Consider the following 22004-nt stretch of genomic DNA (forward strand, 5'->3'; position numbering starts at 1 on the left):
ATTCCCACATAAAGGAGACTGACAGTTATTGCAGTTTTCAATATGTATTGGATTCTGTGGGCTTGATTCAGCAGCAAAGTAAAACACTACATTAGATTCTCATTCAAGTTTACTGGTATTTTTGAAGACCATTTAGTCCTTGGGCATTCTGTTTTGCAGGAGCTAATCTTTTTCCCTCATCCCTCAACAATCCTCTGGCTAGCCCTTTTCATCTTCTCCCAGATGTTACCCACTTTCCTGTTAAGATGCAGTGCTCTCTGCCTCGACTGCTCCCTGTGCTGAAGATTTCTCTACTTCCAACCTCTGACAGTTTTCAATTTAGGACTCCCCTACCTCTGAATTCCCAACAAGAGGAAATGGTTTTCCCTATTCCTCATCACCTTTTAACAGTTTTAAACACTTGTCTTAAATCCCCTTTTTTGCTTTCATTGCTCCACTGGAAATGGTCAGTATTTCAGATCTCTCCTCTAGTTTCTCATTCTGGTGTATGTTTGTTTTCTGGCTTTAATGTCTATTTTATATAACGGAATGCCTAGAAACTACGCACTCATTGCCTTTATATACATTTATCTTTGCCTCTTGTGCCTGTTTGTCTAAAACCCAAAATGCTGTCATACTTTTTATAGATGTTGCACTATCAAGGAATTTTCATTGAACCATTGGTGTCTGTTTATCCAGCTCTCTTTTTCCAGTGACTCTTCATTCCTTATTTTGTCTCTGTATAGTCACACATTTCTATTAAATTGCATCCATCCCACTGCTAATCTGCCTTTATAGTGTAAATACAGCTCTGATAATACAAAGTTGGACTCATGCCATGGTCGATGGATTTTGTCATATAGAAAGAATGCAAAAGCCAATACAGCAACCCTGCAGCATGATGATGGGATTAGAGGAGGGTTACTGGAGGGTTGTTACAAACAAGATTTTTTCCATGGGAAGTAAGCCCACAATATAAAGGGTGTAACATTTCAATGCAATTTTTAATTTCCCAATTGTTTGCTTGGGTGATTGACGTAATTTGACCCAGAAGTCTGTTTAAAAGAACATGCATTGCGAATATCTAGTTTCAAAATTCACATGTTTTAGCATCTAACTTATAGTTTTAGGAATTGGAATATTTTTTTAATATGAATAAACGGACAAGCCTGATTAAGAATCTGATAAACAACGCCCATGTGAATACAAATCAGACAAGCCTGGGTTAAAACAAAAACAGAATTACCTGGAAAAACTCAGCAGGTCTGGCATGCTGCCAGACCTGCTGAGTTTTTCCAGGTAATTCTGTTTTTGTTTTGGATTTCCAGCATCCGCAGTAGCTTTTTGTTTTAAGCCTGGGTTAATTACTGTTAAAAGGTAACCTTTGTATATCTTGCAAGGTCAGTGGTAGTAGTGAGAAAATTTAAACAAATGACCCATCTCTAAGTTTGTAATGGAGTCTTGATTGGAATTCTGACAAGTTGCCTGTTGGATTTGAGGGTTGGAGCTAAAAGCACCCAAATTGGTGGATATAAGCCCATCCAGGCAAAGAAAGAGTCTTAAGAGCTGAAAAATAGCTGTAAACCAGAAGTAAAAGAGCTATCAGAAATGGAGAATATTCCTGAGGTGGAGGCACTAAGCTGCAGTGTCCACAATTGAGATGTTTAAGGAGTGGTGGAGGGTTGTTTAGCTAGAGGCTAGTGGAAGGACCCTAAGAAAGCTCATACCTCAGACAATAGTAGGAACAGTTCCTGAGAGCTGTGGCATTTTGGTTTGGTCTCAGGAAGTGGAGGAACCTCAAGAGCTTGATGATAAGCCAAAGACTTTGAGGGAAGTCATGAGGGAAAAAGGGGAAGTCCTGTTGAGAATTTTAGTTTAAAATCTTTTTATGCTTTTGATGTGAAGTAAAAGTATTAAGTATTCACCTAAGACTTGTTTCTTGTATAGTAAAACTCATATTTGTTTTAAACCGTGGAATCTTGTGGAGTAATTTATTTTGGTTAATAACGATGTTCAAGTTTCTCTTTAAATGTTAACAGTTCCTACTGGGATTATAACATACACATTGCCAACAAAAATGGTACTGAGCTTAGTGGAGTTATATTTGTCTAAATAAGCAAGTTGTGCAAAATTCAGCTTTGTGTACTTGACATTTTGGAATTCAATGAAGGCAGAATAACTGTGCTTGGGTGACTGGTATTGGTGATAGACATCGCTTCTGATATTTTTTTCCATCCCTTGATGTAGAACAATTCTTGTTGAAGTAGCTTTAATGTAGATAAACATTCCTAGGTACTTCAGAAGTGAGAGAAAATGAGTTTTATTTTTGCAATATATCCATCTATAGTTGTAGATGCCTCATCTTTGTCTTTATGGCTTAATGATTTGAAATAATGGGAATGGATATATTTTTTTTATTTTCTTTCCCACAATGTTCGAATTTTGGATTTTGCTTCTAATGTTGGTGTCCAGTTGGAAAGATGGCCTGGCATTCAACGCGCTCATTCATAGACACAGACCGGAGCTTATTGATTATGACAAGCTGAGGAAGGTATGTAACAATTTGAACAAGATGATTAAATGTGTGAAGCAAAATTTTCTCTCAGACTATGCAATCCCTGCGTGTTTTGGTGTTAGATCTGTTCTCAAGGACACAACTGCAGCATCTTGTTCATTTATTTTGTTCAAAATGGATGCTTATGTTTGTGATAGAAAAAACATTTTAAGAGTCCAAATCTTGAAACTCTAAGCTCTACTGATGAGATATTAGTGTTTGACCCTTTGGCTCCTTTTCCCCTCATACCTCAGGATGATCCACTCACAAACCTAAACAATGCCTTTGAAGTGGCTGAGAAATATCTGGATATACCCAAGATGTTGGATGCAGAAGGTGAGTCATTTTGTTCTCCCTATAATAAAATACTTGCGCGCATGCTGTATTTTGTCAGACACTTGTATGGATAGCTCTGTTCTGTGACCGCCCTTGAAAAAAGCATTGTGCACGTCTTTTGTTCTAATTGTGTAGAACCCTCGGTTCAGTTCAGGCTTTGAATGCACAAGTTACTTGCTTTCCATATGTTTGTTCATTTAATGGCGGTTCAGCACCAACAGGTTACTGCCATAGACAAGTTGGTGAAATGGGCAACCAGGTAGCAGATGGAAGTTCAATGCAGAGAAATATGAAATGATTAATTTTGGCTGAAGAACATGGAGAGACAATATAATGGTGCAACTGTAATGGGGATGCTGAAGCAGAGGGACCTGGGTGCATTTGTGCATAAGTTATTGAGGTGGCAGAACAGGTTGAGAGAGCGGTTAATAAAGCATATGGCATCCTAGGCTTTATTAATAGGGGCATAGAGTAAAAGTGCAAAGAGGTTATGTTGAACTTGTATAAGATACTAGTTCGGCCTCCGAGGAGTATTGCTTCCAGTTCTGGGCACCATGTTTTAGGATGAATGTGAAAGCATTGGAGAGAGTGCAGAAAAGATCCCAAGGATGAGGAATTTCAATTATGTAGATTGGAGAAGTAGGGACTTTCTTTTGGAGAAGAGAAAGCTAGGAGGAGATTTGATAGAGGTATTTCAAATCATGAGGGGTCTGGACAGGGTAGAGAAGCAGAAACCATTCCCACTCCTGAAAGGATTGAGAACCAGAGGGCACCGATTTAAAGTATTTGGCCAAGAATATTTTCATGCAGCGATGGGTTAAGGCTTGGAATGCACTGCCTGTCTGTGTGTGGTGGAGGCAGGTTTAATTAGACTGTTAATCTGCAAAGGAAGATGTGCAGGGTTGGTGGGAGAATGGCACCAGGTGAATTGCTCATTTGGAGAGTCAGTGCAGACAGGATAGACCAATGGCAGCCTTCTGCGCTGTAATGATTTTGAGATTCTGGGCAGGAGTTTTTAGTTCATAATAGATGTAAATTGGAGTAGAATGTTTTCACATTTTTAATGAAGGTACTAAACTTATTAACAATATAGAGTGTCAAGTTGTGAAACCCTCAATTGATGAGTTACCTCGTTGAGGTTGCCAACTGGAAGAGTCCAGTATTTAGCTCAATTTTGAAAGGTTTTGGAGACCCTTGGTTCTTGAAATCACAGCAATGCCTGAAGATGCAGATTTTGCAATCCGTAGCCTGATTATATAGGATTTGATGGTTTCCTAACACTTATATCATATAAGAATCCAGAAAATTCTGCAGACTACTTTATGAAATTGGAGTGCTCTGAACTTTCCCTTGAAGTTACACCAATTGCTAGCTCTGGTAGGTTGGTGAATCGTTTTTTTCTTCTAGCGGGTGGTTTAAAAAGTTCCTGGAGGTTGTTGACATAAAATTGTTACGACTGTTAACCTTTCTTCATTTGGCAATGTGGGTTATTGTATTTGAATTTGGTTAATGACAAAATACCAAGAGTCTGACTAAGTGAATAAAGCTGGGAGAGCAGCCTTCTGAGTCCTGTTTAGACTTTTGGATTGATGCAAACATGTTTGGAGGTTTACCCTAGGTAACCTATAGCTGGACAATGTGCAGATCATCCTTGTAGCGCATGTGCATTAGTATTGGGATTGGATAGCTCTAAAGTCACTAATTAACTCATCTTGCTAAGTGAATTTTCTCACCTTTTTAAAAAAAAAAATAACGTAACTAATGTCACCCTGTCCTTGATATCATTTCATAAGAACATGACATAGAAGCAGGAGCAGACCTTGCAGCCCCTTGAGCCTGTCCTGCCATTCAGTATGGTCATGGCTGATGCCCTACCTCAACTCCAGCTCCCTCCACATATCCTTTATTTCCTGAGATGCCAAAAATCGCTATCTCATCCTTGAATATACTCAACAATGAAGCACCCCAAAACCATCCGGGGTAGAGAATTCCAAAGATTCATAACCCTCTGAGGAATTTTCTCTTGATATCAGCCCCAAATGATTGACCTTTTGTCCTAGATTTCCCCAGCCAGGGAAACAACCTCTGTATACCCTAGCCCCGTCAGAATCTTGAGATTTTCTTTAGGTGAACAGTGATTAATGGGCCAGAAGAAAGGAAATGGAGAGGGGGGTGGAAATGGTTGTGCTGCTGTATTTACTGCAGTATGCACAAGGAGTGCCAGACAGATCTTCCGATCATCCCTACTTGGTGAACATACTTTTCCCATTATTGAAATGGGCTATAGTAACACTGTACCTATTGTAAATGCAATCCAGCTATTTGAGGAATGGATAACTTGTGACTTTAAATAAGTTGCATAATTGAATGAAGTGTATTTTCAAATAAAAACTTGGCAAAAGTGATCACCATTAACATATGTAATATATAATTGGGGTTTTCACTTGAACACAGAAACATTGGAGTGGTTAGGTATACTTTTAATGTTTCACTTTAAATATAAGACTGAGAAAGATGGTCTCTAGTACTATCCTTAACTTGCTTTCTGGAGTAGATCCATGATAGAACTTTTTTGTTAATTGCATCAGCGGGAGTGTGTGCCCAGAAATGTTGGGGCTGTTTGGGCCTAGTTGTACCCTGTGTGCAATCTGCAGCATGAGTCTGACATCTTTGTACAAGAAACTGTACTGTGTCTAGTTATTGTACCCAAGCATCACAAAAGAGTTTACACAACTGAGTTTATCGTGAATTTCGTTAGTGTAGGGAATGGTTGCCATTAGGGAATGATGGTGCCGATATTTCCTTGCCAAATGCAAAGCTGATGCGTTGATGCACACACTATATATCATGCATGAAGATTATGAATTGTCTTCACAGTATTTCCCATATGTTGAACCATTTCATTTGTAATTCTGAATAATTTCCACTAGTTAAAACAAATAAACACTGAATATATCCTTGCTCCTGATTTGCTTGTGGAGCTTTTCTATTATACTGGCTGAGCCATACAGACCAGGAAGGGTACAAACTTGATTGTGTGCCAAGCAAGCTGAACTCTGCTGAGTTGGCAGAAAAGGCATCTTGGGTTGGTTGATCCTAAATTTGGGGGCAGGGTGGGGAAAATGATTCATGATCCTCCTGTATATCTGTAATCAATGATTGCTACTGGAAGGCAAACTGGTAGATGTCAGTAGAGAATGAATGGGCTTGAATGAAGCCTTTTAAAGTACAAAAAAAAAGAGCTTTAATGAAACTGCCTTTTGATCATTGTCATGATGCACTCATTTTAAGGTGTACTTTCAGTTGCCCAGAAGTGGCTGTAGCAGATATAGGCTAGGAAATTTGCATCCTCTGCTTTCTTATAGTTTCTAGGACCAGACATCTGTAAGTCTAAAGTCACATCCCATCATTTATAATGGACCCTCCCAGCAATTGACTTCACTGCAGCAGCATAATTGGGAGTAACATATTGGGGAGCAGGATCTCCATTCAGGGCTATGTAATTAAAATTATATTTTGTTAGTGATAGTTTTGTGATGTTTTATAAATGTAGAAATTTGAGCCTAGTACTTCCCTGGCCTTGACTTCTCCATTTAATGCTCTGGTACCCCAACATTTTGTAACTCCAAACCAGTTTCTTGTTTCAGTTTAACAATCCATTCTGTGATTTGAAACTGCTAAAACCCATTTGTTTAACCTGCAGCAGGAGCACCCAACCTTTTTTTTTGGGTTGTGTGTGCGCGCGCGTTATTGAGCTCCCATTAATTTGCAGATACCTCAAATTACTTTTACTAACAAATCTTTGTATATTGATTTGGGATTTATCCACCAATGAACCCTAGCTCTTTTCAAACCCTCAAGATTCATAGGATAATAAATAAAAAGAAGGGCAGATAGGACACAGTTGTCAGCTTGGAAAGCTGAATTACTAAGGCCGGGTGCAATTGCTGTATGTGGTCAATGAGCTGCAGGTTGGACAGCCCAATGGAATGTCTGCTCATAGACTTCTCTTGACCTATGTACATCTAAAGGGCATTCACACTTCAATTTAACCTTCATCTGATTTATTATGCAATTTATGCTTGCTTCACACTTGTACAATGTTACTGCAATGCTTTAACCACACAATATGAACAATTATTTCCACATTCATAACTGAATTTTTCCTTCTACCCTTTTTAACAGCACTACCTTCATTTTTGCATGTCCACACAAGCACGCCCTATGGAAAAAGTACATCATCTGCAACTCAGCTCCCAAATACATTTGAGAGCAGTATTTAGATTATTCTGCTTTTGAACTGAGATTTTACCTAGCTGAGGTATACCCTTTTTAGTCATAGTGCCACAGCTAATAGAATTTTCAGGAACAAATACTAGTCTTTTTGCCTTTCCCAACTCAACTTGCTGACCAAATATTTAAATTTGTAATGAGTCCTGTTTGTGCACCTAGCTAAAGGTTGTTAAATGAGTGGTACATCATTATGGTGTTCTGCAGTCTTTTTGAAGCAACTATGGCAGGGTGCAGTAGTGCAAGTTATACATTAACCAACGGTAAACCAGTCCAACTATGGTTAGTAAACAATGTTAACACAGGAATATTAAATGCTACCAGGATTCCATTCTGCCAGGGTCTGTTCCTTTGTTTAAAATAAGTCAGTGGAATCAGTAGGCAGTGAGAAAAACATCCTTATGCATAACCTAAGGATGGAATATACTTAATGGACTGTTAAAAATATATTTTTAACACAGCTTTGTGGAATGTTGGAATGACTGCGGAATGTAAATTGCATTTTATGGTCTCATTATAATTAAATATTTATATAGATGCTCATACTGTTTTGATTTTCCATACTTATTGGGATAGCTAAGGATTGCTTCTTTTGTGTAAATGTTCGGGTGGATGCGTTTTCTGAAAAATACTTAATTCCTTCACACTTGATTTCAATCAGCACCCTGAAGTTTAGTGTCTGGTTAGTTTCTGCTGTGGTTCAAATACAGAGGGATCAGACCAGAATTTAACTGCAGTGATTGGTTCAGTTTGCAATGGTGTTCTGGACTTCATTTCCTTTGGAGGTGGAAAATCTAGTAAAGGCATTTCGGGTTGATTTTCTCCAATCTTCCTTTTATGAACAGCCCCATGTAGATTTGAGAGAGGAAGAAAGCTATTTGTGTGCTTCATCACTTCCTCATTCCCTTTTATGAAGCTAAGTAAAAATATCTGGAGTAAAATTGTATGTTGGAGCAGAGTTGGTCCGAGGCTAATGCATGCAGAAGTGTTTGAATGCAACAGCTTAAGATGTTGACTAGAAGCTTCTCTTAATATTTTTGTTTACCCACAGACATTGTGAACACCGCCCGCCCTGATGAGAAGGCTATTATGACCTATGTCTCCTGCTTCTACCATGCCTTTTCAGGAGCACAGAAGGTACCATAAGTCACCAAGGATCCCTCCCTTCCTGCAAAACTGATCTCATGCTTCTCTTTCAGCTGTTCCTCAAATTTTTAAATTCTTGGTTCTAGGCATGATGCTGCACCTGTTCTCTCTCATACCATATAATGAGTGGTTTTTCTGCTTGTGGCATGATGCAACCTTACTCTGCTCTGACTTTCTCTCTGCACAGATATTGTAGGCACTCTCAGGCCAGATGAAAAGGCTATTATGACTTACGTTTCATGCTACTACCATGCCTTCTCAGGTGCTCAAAAGGTGAGCTCTTATCTCCTGTATCTTGCAAACATTCTGTCCTGAGTGCTTTTGGTCATCTGTGGTGTGCTGCTTATATTGCTTGTATTTCTCATTATTAACAGTGGCAAACATTGGATATCTTCAGTCTTATCACTTTTTATGTGACAATGCATATTTTCTTGGCTATATGATACTGCAATTGTAGAGGACATTTGGTGCCATGATATGTAAATGAGCATGCTCATTTTGCAAATGAAACAGTCCTTTGGAAAGTGCGTTTGAGAAGTTAAGACATTTTACAATGTCGTGACTGCAAATCTGAGTGTATAACCACAACGCTACTTCTCAGTTTTTGTGACTGTTTGATTAAGGTTAATTCCATCTTAACTGAAAATTTTAGGAACTAAAGAGTTATTAGTCCCACCAAGCCATTAACCGTCAGATCAACCCTCACCACCTCTGCCTTCCCTCACCTTTCTGTCAACTTGCCATATCCTTTCCCAATGCAGATATGCATCCATTTGCCTAAATCCATTTATACTGACTGCTTCAATGGCCTTCCTTTGTAATATTCTACAACTCTATCTTCTGGGAGAAAAAGTTCCTCTGACTCGTTTCACTTTCTTCTAACTTCCAAACTTTTAACTAGTATCCCACTGCGTTTGAACTCTTCACTAATGAACTGTTCACTTGCCAAGTCTTGTCATTTCCTACTCCTAATTGTAAAAATCCCAATTGGGTCACCTTAAAGCCTAAGATGGGGAAAATTCGTAAGAAATTCACTTGGTCTGCTTTTGTGCTACTAACAAATAGATATCCATTTATAATTGGAAGATATCTTGAAGCAAGAATGCCTTGGGATAATTTGCTGTTCTTCTTTCCCTAACTAAAAATGCATGCAGGATATTCCATGGATAGATTCCATGCAATTTGTACAATTTTCAACCTTCTCCTATAAAATTTTTCCATAATTAATCAACATATACCACAGTAGAGCCTTTTATTATCCAGTGAAGACTTGAATTTTGCCCTGGACTGTGCTTTTGGGACAAATCCTTTGATTTGTGAATTTCAGTCTGGAAAACAAAAACTTTCCCTGAATTTACCAAATTTCCGATATTAAATCCATTTTTTATCATTGGAGAGATTGTTGGAATAACTGTAGTGCATGCAGTATGGACAGCACTTCAGCGGTGGTCTGGCTACACTTGACAAATATTTGCAGGCATGCTTACGCTTCCAGTGCAAATGTGGAGTGATGTTTGTTAGCTTCTGACCAGCCAATTTCTACTCGGAGGGTTACCAAGATGTTTAGCACACTCAGTCAGAACAATTAGGAAGGTAGGTGTTGAATTGTCATAATTTCCGAGCAAGCTTTAAAACTTGGTTTTGCACCAAATCATTTTGGTGTCCAGCAAAATAAGGCAAGATTAATTCTAAGAAGCCATTTAATTCCTGTATGCTGATAATGTCAAAACTTATGAGCACCACTAGTGCTAAAAATACTATGAACATTTGAACATGCATGTAAAATAATCCTGCATTCCTTAATTTCATTTTTCTTATAAAATATGAAGTCTTTTGTGAACCTGTTCTCACCTGTTTTCCATTGCTGTCTCTTCCTGTGTAGACCATTTGTTTCCATCTCTGGTGACCAGCTCTCATCTGCTTTTATTCTTTGTGTGCTTTTTCTTTTTTGCTATGCAACAGGTACAGTATCCTTTTCCCTTTTCTTTGCTGTAACTATTTTCCAAATGTCTCCTGGCCACAAATGCTATATAGTTGACCCTTAGCGTTTTGATTGTGTTTTTTCGAGCTGTACACCCTCAACCTCCAGTTTCTGCTTTCCTTCTAGATCACTTAGTCAATGACGGCCCTGATGTGATAGCTGCCATTTTTACTTGCTATTATGAGCCATAATTCTGTGGTGAAAGACCTGTTATTTTATTATACCCTGTAGTTGTAGTATGCTACATCATAGAATATAGTTGATGATAAATATGTAATTCTTCTAGTAGATTAGAGTGCTGTTCTTGGCACTCTGGGATGCAGAAGCCTTAATGCAAGAGTTAGTTTCAGTAATTCAAAGCTGTACCATACAAGCTTGTTTTCATTTTCGACTGATGAGATTGTGCATTTAATTATGCCCAATATTACCCATTTTAAAAAAAATTAACAGATTAGAAATTGGCATGGTTTTTTTAGTCATGACTTTCTTGGCATATATTTGCAGTATTCAATATAAACTTGTGCTATCATTTTGGCAAGTTAGAAATGGCTCTACAGTGTTTTTTTCCACAGCACTGGCTGGGGACTCTAGGACTCGGGGCATAATCTAAATCTTAACACCTGACCTTTTGGAAGTGAAATTAGGAAAAGCAAAGGGTGATAGAAATTTGTAACCATTCTGTGAATGGCAATTGATGCTAGATCAATTATTAATTTTAAATCTGAGATGGATTTTTGTTCATCAAAGGTATGAAGGATCTGGGGCAAAGGTGCATATATGGATTTAGGTCGTAGATAAACTGTAATCTCTCTGCATGGTGGCACAGGCTTGATGGGTTAAATGGCCTACTCTTGCTATTGTTCTTTATATTTATAGGCAGAATCCCTAATCATCTATATTTATGCCCTCAATTTTTTTAGGATGAAGGAAAAACCATTAGGACTAAAATTCAGTTCCTTTTGTTGACCTCAATCCTATCCACTCACCACCTCTGTTCCAGATCACTCAACAGTTTGCCATCTGAATCCATTCATACTGTCTGCTTCAATGGGCAGTGTGACTTCAGCTGTGCAGAGTAATCTGTTAATCGGTTCATTTTAAATTATTTATTTATCAAACAGTAGCTCTTCTATTTAAAAGCTGCAAATGGCTTTATTCAATTTTAATTTGTATAATAGTATTTGAATTGAGCAATACTTTTTGTAATAGCTAATAAAAGCTACACTTACCCTTGTAACTTACACAAGTTTAGCAGGTTTTCTGATGAGGTTCAACATAACCACCTTTATTTTTTAATTTCCCAAATTTTAATTTGTGGTAATTTCACACTTTATGGGCTGATCTGTGTGTACTCAAGTTGTAACCATGAATCTGTTTCTGACAGGCTGAGACTGCAGCCAATAGGATTTGTAAAGTCCTGGCAGTAAACCAAGAAAATGAACATCTGATGGAAGATTATGAAAAACTGGCCAGTGATGTATGTATTCTACATTTGTGTGCTGTGTTAATAAAACTACCTCTGACTTGTAGTGAGTATCACCTGCAGGAATGCATGAAAAAAAACTTGACTAAATGCATTTCAGAATGTTCTCGTCAGAATGTACTCGTGAAATTGTAACTTTAAGCCAAAAAGCAATCAAAAAAACTGGCAAGCTCTTCAATTTCTTAACAGCAATTCAACTGATTTCTGGATTACAATTTTTGGTGTTCCATCAAGACCTTTTCCCCCAGCAAAAACAAAGCAAATAGCTGCAAAGACTTAGCTTTGGATGGAGGCTTGTGTGGTGCATAGACTAGTTCAGCCAAGTGGTCTGCTTCTGTGCTGTAGGCTCTAACCGTTGCATTTTTTCTGTCTCATTTTAGCTGATCCTTATCAGTGCTTATTGAACCTAAGTAATGGATGGGAAATGAATTAATATACACAAGTTTTTGAATTTGTGTAATGCTTTACTAGTGTTTAGCTCCCTCAGTCAGTCTGTAGGAGCTGTGTTGGTAGCATCCTTGTCTCTGAGTCACTGGTTCTGGGTTCAAGTCTCACTGCAGAGCTTGAGCGCAAAAATCTATGCTGACACTCCAGTGCAGTACTGAGGGAGTGCTGCTCTGTCAGAGGTGCTATCTTTGGGGTGAGACATGAAGCAGAGGCCCCATCTGCCTGCTCAGGTAAAAGATCCCATGACACACTTTCATAGAGCAGGGAAGTTATCCCTGATGTACTGACCAGTATCTATCCCTCAACCAGCATTGTGAAAAATGAGATTACCTGGTCATTATTACAATGCTGTTTGTGGGAGTTTTTGTGTGCAAATTGGCAACTGTGTATCCTACCTTACAGCAGTGACAAAAATACATCATTAACTATAAAATATTTTGAGATGTTTGGTTGTTACATAAATGCAAGTCTTATAGCAGGAAGTTCATTTTTAAAAACATGATTAATACTTTAAATTCTAGAAATTAAATAAGCAGAAAATTCTAGAAACATTTGAGATCCTGGCAGTCAGCCTCAGTATTGTAAAGTTTCTATTTATAATTTGATAAATTAGGTACTCCACAGCAACCTTAGTGTGCACTCAGGAGAGACTGATATTTGCATGTGCTAAGTTAATTGACTGAAGATTAGAGTTGATATTCCAGTTGTAGTTTGCATTTTTATTTTGTCGCTATCTCTTTTGATAAATGCAGGTTTTATTTATTAATAATATTAGTGCGTCTTCATGGCCTTGCTCACAGTTAGTACAAGAAAATGGCCTAGGTTTTCTGTTTGTAACATCAGGCATTTATTAAAATCTGAGTACTATTGGTGTTGCAATTGGAAAACATTGTTATTTAGCTATGTTTCCTTTTTCAAATGGGACTAATTAGTCAGTGGACTTGAACTGGGGAAGTGCTTACACCACAGCATGACTGATGTTGAGGGAACTAAATAGCAAGCATTAGCGTTTTAAAAACAGTGAAAAATGTCAGTGTGCTTTAGGAATTATGGCTAAATATTAATGCCAGAAATTGTAAAATAAGCGCAACAACAATTTCAGATGCGTACACATCTTTTCAATAAGTTATTGGCTTTAATTTTTGCCTTCAGTTTTGTTGATTAACCTCCAATTTTTTAATTGGTGCCTTTTCTTTTCAGTTGCTGGAGTGGATTCGTCAAACCAAACCCTGGCTAGAGAACAGAGAGCCTGAGAAAACCATGCAAGCTATGCAGCAAAAACTGGAAGACTTCCGCGATTATCGCCGTGTCCACAAACCGCCGAAAGTGCAGGAGAAGTGCCAGCTCGAGATCAACTTCAACACCTTGCAGACCAAACTCCGGCTCAGCAATCGACCAGCATTCATGCCTTCTGAAGGGAAAATGGTCTCGGTAAGAAGGATTTCACACCACCTTTTAATCCAATGTCACATTCAGGATTCTGAAATCAGAAAATTACTGTTTCTTGCTGTAGTCATCCTCTAATCGAGGGACAGCTGACGATTTTGGTTTTAATTTAAACTTAACACCTTTAATTCCAGATTATTCGCAGGTCAAAGAACTAAGGGTGTTTTGAAGAAGATAGAAACTCATACACCTCTTCCCATTGCCCTCCTTCCCCACGTCAGAGTAATTATGCCTTTCCTTTCCTTGTCATTCACAAAAGCATCTTGGGGATTCTGCAGGCTCATGTTGTATTCTGATACCTTACCAAAATGGCCTTTGGTCATTTAAGTGGGTTTTTTCAGTTAATCGAAGCACCCTCGCCAGCTCCCTGGCTGAAATTGGCTAACTTGGCACAGTGCAGGGATTGAATCTGGAAATTACTTGACTAGTGTGGGGCAGTACCTTACTAGGCCATGCATTTACCAGTTGAGCTATCCTGTGCTTCAGTGAAAAGAATTAACAGCATTACTTTTCACACTGTTCTTCTGAAAGTGTTATTACCCTGCATGCAGTAATAAATGCTCCATTATGTCATAATAATTTGGACTTTTTTGGTTTTATTTGGTGTGCCAAGAAGTGTAATAGTGAAGTTTTGTTCCATTTTGGTTTTTAAACCAATAATGTTTATATTTCATTTTAAATGTGGGTTGTAAAACCTAGTGAGGTAACTGTTCTTGCTTAACGTCACCATGTTGTGTATACTTGGAACACTGGTGTCGTTATTTGGTTAGTTTTCCACTGAACACTCTTCAATACTGCTTTTATACTGCTATAAACAGGACTTTATATGCGTTCTGGGAGAAGAAACCTAAACTCTGTTGCTCAAAGTGGGAGTTTTATGTAATCAAAATTGAAACTGACGGCATGCCTATTTTGCCACTGGCTGACAAGTTGGAACTTTTTGAGAATGAATTGTGGTCAACATTCTTACCTTCGTGCAGAAAAGTTCCAAAAATAAACAAGTGCTGTTAACACATTTTAAACTGGTTGAGCAGGATTTGTATTGGATTTGTATTTGACATGGAGCTGAATTGGAATAGATCTTTGAAAATTCCAAATTGGTGAACTACCCCCCCCCCCCCACCCCACAATGCCTTGCAATTAATACTACTTCATCAATTTCCTGCTCAGATTCTCTCCCTGCTCCTTTCACTGCCCCTGCCCCCCAAATCTACTGCAGATTTTCTGGTCTTGCACTTTTTAGCTCAATAAACTAAATACTTTTATATCCTCTTTTTTTTGATGGAGTATTAAATAGTATCCCCTAGCTGCTTGTTCCAGTGAAATTAAAAAGTCCTGACTGCATTAGGAAAAGCAATATTCCTACAGATTTCCTAGTCACATTTCCTCCTTTAGGCAACACCAGTAATGGACGGACTAGTTGTTATCTCCGTTCTGTTGCGGTATCGTAATACAGCTGAATTTTGCTACACGTAAACGCCAATTGCACAAGGCAGTTAATTCTGAAATGTTTTGGGGCAGGAGGCATGCAAAAGAGTTCTATAAATAAATGCAAATTACACAAGAATTGCTAGACGCATCACGGTCCATCTTCACCTTTTACTATTCTGGTCATGTGACACAGCAGTGATGGAGTCGTATCATAGCAATCGCTATCAGTCTATAGCAGACCAAGGAATGAGATGAGCAAAACCCCAGTGGTGGAAAACTTTGGGAGCTATAGATCCATAGCTACCTGTTCCTCAAGCCCGCTACATTTCCCAAATCGTGTCCCCAGAGTATTTGTGTACTGTATCTCTATTTCTGAAAGAAATAATCTAATTTGAATGTATTTGTAATTGCCAGGTGTTTTTATTTGGAGATTAAACCTGGCTTTATGCAGTTCTGAAAGAAAGCTGAATCCCAGTTGATTTTTGTGGAGTAATGTAATCTCTTGATTGTGTTGTAGGATATTAATAATGCATGGCAAGGTCTGGAGCAGGCGGAGAAGGGCTATGAGGAATGGCTGCTGAATGAGATAAGGAGGTTGGAAAGACTTGACCATTTGGCAGAAAAATTCAGACAGAAAGCCACCATTCATGAAGATTGGACCAAAGGTAACATGTTTACAACTTAAGTATAATAATATATAAGTATCGAATTGTTGGTGAGCTGTGCGATAGAAATTTCGCGAAACATGCTAAACAATTTGTGGAATCCTTGTTTGGATCTAAAAACTCCTAATTTTGCTGAAAATTAGAGATGATATAGATCAATCTCCCCTCCCACTCCAAGTTCCTCTCCAGCCCTGAGGAGATGTCCTTAACCCTGGCGCCGGGCAGGCACCACAGCCTTCAGGACTTGCGCTCACGGCTGCAGAGAACAGTATCTATCCCCCTAATTATACTGTCTCCTACGTTTCTATTTCCTCCCCCCACTTGAATGGCTCCCGGTGCCATGGTCAGTTTGCTCATTTTCCTTGCAGTCCCTGTTTTTGTCCGCACAGCTTGCAAGAACGTTGATGGGCCGAATGGCCTACTTCTGTCCCTGTGTCTTATGATCTTTGGTAATCAAACCCAAGGAAGAAAATTAAGATTCTGCTGATCACAAATTAATTTGGTCTTGTCTATGTAGGGTCATTTTGAAGCATAGGAATTGAATGATCCTTGTTCTTCAGATAATAACAGCAACAATCTGACTTTTTTTATAGTACCTTTGAGGGAAAACATCCCAACGAGCTTCACAAAGTGTCAGACAAAGGTTGACACTCCACCTGACTTGCGCATGTCTATTTTAATTTTGCTCTCGTTCAAAATCCCTGACTGGGTAAATTTGCAGAGCTGATGTGTCCACCAATTTCCCCCTCTTGAACACTTAAATAATATTTGAAAATTTCCAGCATGTCTAAGCATTGTGTTGTGTGAATGCATCAATCAAAAGATAACTCAAATATAATGTGGCAAAAAATGGAATCGACAGCCTAACTTGTGGATTTCCTGATTGTCTGGCGACCTGCACATTTTTGTTACAGCTAAGATTTCCAAGCATCCTCAGTAAAACTTACCTGATAATTGGAGCCTAATTCTTGCTTCCTGTTAGTTGGATTAGCATAAGACCCCATAATCAAACTGTCCTTTGCTCAGCATCAGAAAAATCTGTAATATGCTAGTTCCTTTCTGCAGACTGGAGAATCTTGTTGAGATGGGATCATCCTGAATAAATTGAGAAATTTGCATGGTAAATAGGCAGAGAAAGGTAAAGGAATCCAAGGAATATTGACCAGTTAGTGCTCCAATTCACTTCTGGAAGGAAGATATAATACTGACATGCACTCAAGTGGTAACTAGCTTCCAAGTCGCAATTTTTAATTTGTCTGTGAATCACTATTTACAAATTATTTAGAATCATCTTAATGCTTGAGCATGAGATAACACAATACAAGTTCTTGCAAAATCTACTGCTTGGCAATTTGAGGGCTGGCTTGTGTAAATGTTTTGGGTTAGTTATTGCAAACTGTGGCTGCCATGGCTTAGGTTAACAAACAGAAAAATCCTATAAATGTCTGCTCTGCAATAACTGTTTCAAAGCTTTACATTAACTGCCATCAGAATCCCATTACCTCTTGTGACAAATGTGATTTTAGTAAGATGATAGAATGTGAATACTACAAACATCAGATCAGCTTCACAGCTTTGGTGTACTTTTGGATCTTGAGCTTCGTTTTAAACCCTACATCTTATCCACCATCAAAACTACTTCCTTCCTTAGTAAGACTGCCTGCCTCTGGGCCTATTTCAGTTCCTCTGTTACTGAAGCTCTTGTACAACTGTTGCTGCCTCTCGTTCAAACTACCCTTAATACTGCTTATTGGCTTCCCGTCCTCCGTGCACCCTGATGTCAACTTGTCCAAATCCCTGCAGCATTTACCCTGTCTCTGGTCTTTGTCCTCTGTTGGCTTCCGGTCCCCCAGTGCATTAAATTCAAAATCCCTGTACTCAAACCTTTATGCCTGTGCCACACCCAATCTCTACAATCTCCAACTGTACATGACGTAGAGCATTGTTTCCCTCTACCTCCAGCTTATGTGCCACTATAGATGATGGTAATTTCAATTGCCTCAATCCTGCACGTTGGAAACTCCTGCTGAAATTTTCAGCCTTTCCATCTCGCTGTTTTTCAAAACAAATCTCTTCAACCAAGCTTTGGGTTATCTCTCCTAAATTCACCTTTCCTGGCTTGGTGTTTAGTTTCTTGATGGATATCTGAAGTACCTTGGCATGTCTCATATTCAATGTGCTATGTAAATGCAAGCTGTTAAATAACTGGCAAAGCTGTTACAGTATCTGAAAGGTTATTGGGGGTAGGTGGGAAGTTACAGTTAGATCAACCATGATCTTATTGAATGGCGGAGCAGGCTCAAAGGGTCCAGTGGCCTACTTCTCCTAACTTGTAGGTTTGTAGAGACAGGTTAGGTGGGATCCTTGTTCAGCATTAGCTTTTAGTTGAATTTCATTTTGAGCCATAAGGCAACTGCACACGTTCTACAAAACTGAATGGATTTGGAAGTCCATGGACTGAGTGCGTGCCCTTGATAGCCGTTTTAATTTTTTTGTTTAAAATACACCATGTTGATATTGGCTGAGTAATTTGACACAGCTTGTTGCCAGATGATGAGGGAATTCAATTAACAGATGTCATTAACTTAGAAACTCGTAGATACTTTTTCAGCTTTTTGAAATATGAATGTAAACTGGGGCTGTTATTGCCTTGCGATTGAGGGAGGGAGAAAATTATTTTAAATATTTCAATTAAATGAACAAAATGCTAGCGCTGGAAATGAAATAAAGAATATTGAGAATACACAACAGCCTTTTAGTGTCTGAAGAGAAAAGACAAAAAAGGAATTTGGCCATAGACCTTTGGTCAGAACATTTGAAAGATCCATCTCCTGCTTCAGTTTTTGTGTGTGTAATTGAAATTTGTGAAGTTACCCTTGAGTTAAGTTCCTTGCTACAATACTGAATAAGCAATGCTAGTGTGATTGGATATAAAATGATTAAACTTTTCACCTGCAGTATCACTTCTGGCAAAACGTGATGAGTTTAGTTTGTACCTTGATCAAATCTTTTCTTGAGCAGGAGCACGAGTGTTTTTCCTGAAATATTTAATTATAGTACTTTGTGAATCTTAGCATGAATCATTTTAGCAAGAAAACGCTAACATTTTGAATCAGTGAATTGGGACCTATGGAAGTGGAAACTGATTTCTCAATGATGTTTCATTTCATTTGAGATCCAATTCCTGCAACACATTATTTTCTGTTTGCTGCAGTTGTCCAGAAGTTAAAATATATATAAAACAGTCCACATTTAAACATTTAATTTGTTTTCACTGCCTAGACAAATCACTTAGCTGGGGAAAAATTAGATGTAAAGCTACAAATTGAATGGCTTGTCTCAATGCTACTGAATTGTTTCCCATTATTTTAGACCATTGCGTTGCAGCTTTAATGCACGAGTGATGCAGGGTGACTGGATGTGGGAGTTGATTGTTTTCTCTCCTTGTGCTCCTCCTAAAACCTGGCAGCTTACATATTTCAGCCACTCTGGTGTTGAGCTGAAGCTGGCCACTTCCCCATATATGATTTGAGTTAGTTATCTTGTTTACAGTATCGTGCTAATGTGAAAAGAAATCATTACCATTATTGTTAGTTGAGTCCTCTATCTGTATTGTCACCAGGCGCATTTAAGTGTTGAATTTATTGGTTTTAATATTTTTTATTTTAAATAACTTTCATTAAAATTACGCAGTATGGAAAAATTCACACTTGGATCAGTTAATGCTGTTAATTTATTGCCTTCAGTTGTACCACTGGTGACACCTATAAGGACTAATAATTTGTAATTTTTTTTACAGCTCAATGCTCTATAACTGTAACTTAAGGGTACTATTTATTATTACACTGGAATCATAGAATGGCTACACTACAGAAGGAGGGCATTTGGCCTAAAGTGTCTATGCTGGCTATCTGTAAGAGCTAGAATGTTAGTCTGACATCAGTAGTAGGGAAAATGCTAGAATCTATTCTAAAGGTATGCCATTTAAGACATGAGTGAAGAAATTTCTTCAGTCAGAGAGTGGTGAATCTTTGGAATTTTCCACCTCAGAGGGTTGTGGAGGCTCAGTTAATGAGTATGTTCAAAGCAGGTGTCGATAAATTTCTAGATACCAATGACATCTGTTACGAGGAGAAAGTTGGAAGATGGTGTCGCGATCCATGATCTAGTTTAATGCTGGAGCAGGCTTGAGGGGCTAAATGGCTGCCTGCTCCTTTGTTCCTAGGTTCCTGCTGGTTCTCAACCCTTCCACCAATGGGAACGATTTTGTGCTATCTACTCTGTCCAGGTGCCTCATAATTTTGAACACCTCCATCAATCTCCTCTCAAGCTTATCCTATTTAAGGAAAACAATCCCATTTTTCCAGTCAATCCTTGTAACTGAAGTTCCCTGTTGTCAGAACCATTCTTGCATGTCTTTTCTGTGCCCTTTCCAATGCTTCCATATCCTTCCTAAAGTGTGGAGCCCAGAATTGAACACGCTACTCTAGTTGAGGCTGAACTTTAAGATTCACCGTAACTTCCTTGCCCTATGCCTCTATTTATAAAGCCAAGGACTCCATATGTCTTATTAACTGCTTTCTCAATCTGTCCTGCCACTTTCAATGATTTGTGCATCTAAATAACCCCAGGTCTGTGTGCTCCTGCATCTATTTAAAATTGTATCCTGTTTTTTTATTGGCTTTCCTTATTCCTCCTACCAAAACTTCACACATCAAGAAAAGCAGTGGTCCTAATACTGACCCCTGTGGGATCTCACTCTGTACCTTCCTCTAATCTGAAAAACAACTTTTGACCACTACTCTTTCCTGTCACGCAGCCAACTTCGTATCCATGCTGCCACTGCCACTTTTATTCCATGGGCTTTAATTTTGCTGACGAGCCTGTTCTGTGGTACTTTACTAAATGAAGACCATGTATCAACCCTTTCGTTACTTCATCAAAAAGCTTGATCAAGTTGATTAAACATGATTTGCCCTTAACAAACCTGTGCAGGCTTTCCTTAATCCACATTTGTCCAAGTGACTGTTAAAATTGTCCCTAATTATTGTTTTAGAAGATTGTCCACCATGGAGGTTAAACTAGCCTGTAGTTGCAGGTCTTATCCTTGCACCCCTTTTAAACAAGGGTGTAACATTTGCAATTCTCCAGTCCTCTGGTGCATCTTAGGGCGATTGGAAGATTGGTAGATTCACAATACAAATGGATGTGCAGTGTAGCCATTGTGTTCAAACGCAGGGACCTATTATAGTATTTATAGCACAGACAGGCCATTCTGGCAACTAGCTTCATGTTGGTCCTGCTCCTCCTCCCCACTAATCCCCAAAAGATATTGAAACTTGGGCTTGGGTTGCTACATTTTGACCTTTATGTGAGACATCTATACTGGAGGCCTGGATGTCCAGACTTTTTGCCTTTGTGAACTGCATTATGCACCATGGATCCTTTGTGTTGGGGGGGATGGCACCTAAAATTTAGGTTTTTAACTTGCACTTAAAGATAATGAATAGGCAATTAAAAAATGTTATCCCTCAATTCTTGAATTAAAAATCTCAGGTTAAACCTTTTCCCCGTTTTCTCCCTTCAGATAAAGAAGCAATGTTGACACAGAAAGACTATGAAACAGCCACACTGGCTGACATCAAAGCCTTGCTGAAGAAACATGAGGCATTTGAGAGTGATCTGGCAGCACACCAAGACAGAGTGGAGCAGATCGCTGCCATCGCACAAGAACTCAAGTACGTACAATAACGTGATTGTTTGCAGCAACCATGTAGCCATTCAGTGTTAAAGGACAGTTTTTGTAACTGATGCCATTGAGTTTGGATCTCTCTACAGTCAGATAAATTCACAAACAATTAGTATGCTGTAATAAGTAGGAAACAGGATGGTGAATGCCTTCCTTATTGCTCGTATGTTATCGAGTCAAATTCACTATACTAGTATGAAGAGAAATGTCTCGAGTCTCAGGCTGCTACCAGCATTTATTTACTTTTTTTTATCTCTGACTTCAACAGTGATCTGGATTATTATGACTCTCCTAATGTAAATGCCCGCTGCCAGACTATCTGTGACCACTGGGACACCCTGGGCTCTTTGACACAGAACAGGAGGGATGCCCTGGAGGTGAGACCTAAACCAATGGATTTTATGCCTGTGAATTTGTGCCTCTATATACTCAATATATCAGAACCAAACTTTAGTGCCAGCTGACCCATGCAGTGGTAACTTCAGATTGATTGGAAA

General features: G+C 38.7%; 1 protein-coding gene across 2 annotated transcripts in view; it reads left to right on the top strand.

Moving 5' to 3' along the window:
* Positions 1-22004, top strand: part of LOC144671361 (alpha-actinin-1-like) — a 106178-nt gene that overhangs the window by 54170 nt on the left and 30004 nt on the right. Inside the window, exons 6-13 of one of the 2 annotated variants that reach the window (XM_078533219.1) lie at positions 2452-2530; positions 2788-2869; positions 8211-8296; positions 11671-11763; positions 13417-13647; positions 15611-15758; positions 21346-21496; positions 21776-21884. In XM_078533219.1, the coding sequence (XP_078389345.1) occupies positions 2452-2530; positions 2788-2869; positions 8211-8296; positions 11671-11763; positions 13417-13647; positions 15611-15758; positions 21346-21496; positions 21776-21884 (979 nt within the window). Of the gene's footprint in view, positions 1-2451; positions 2531-2787; positions 2870-8210; positions 8297-8492; positions 8579-11670; positions 11764-13416; positions 13648-15610; positions 15759-21345; positions 21497-21775; positions 21885-22004 lie in introns of both variants that reach the window. The other variant, XM_078533220.1, reaches the window with a different exon arrangement.

The sequence above is a fragment of the Cetorhinus maximus genome, chromosome 32 (assembly GCF_964194155.1).
Source record: "Cetorhinus maximus chromosome 32, sCetMax3.hap1.1, whole genome shotgun sequence".
Lineage (NCBI taxonomy): Eukaryota > Metazoa > Chordata > Chondrichthyes > Lamniformes > Cetorhinidae > Cetorhinus > Cetorhinus maximus.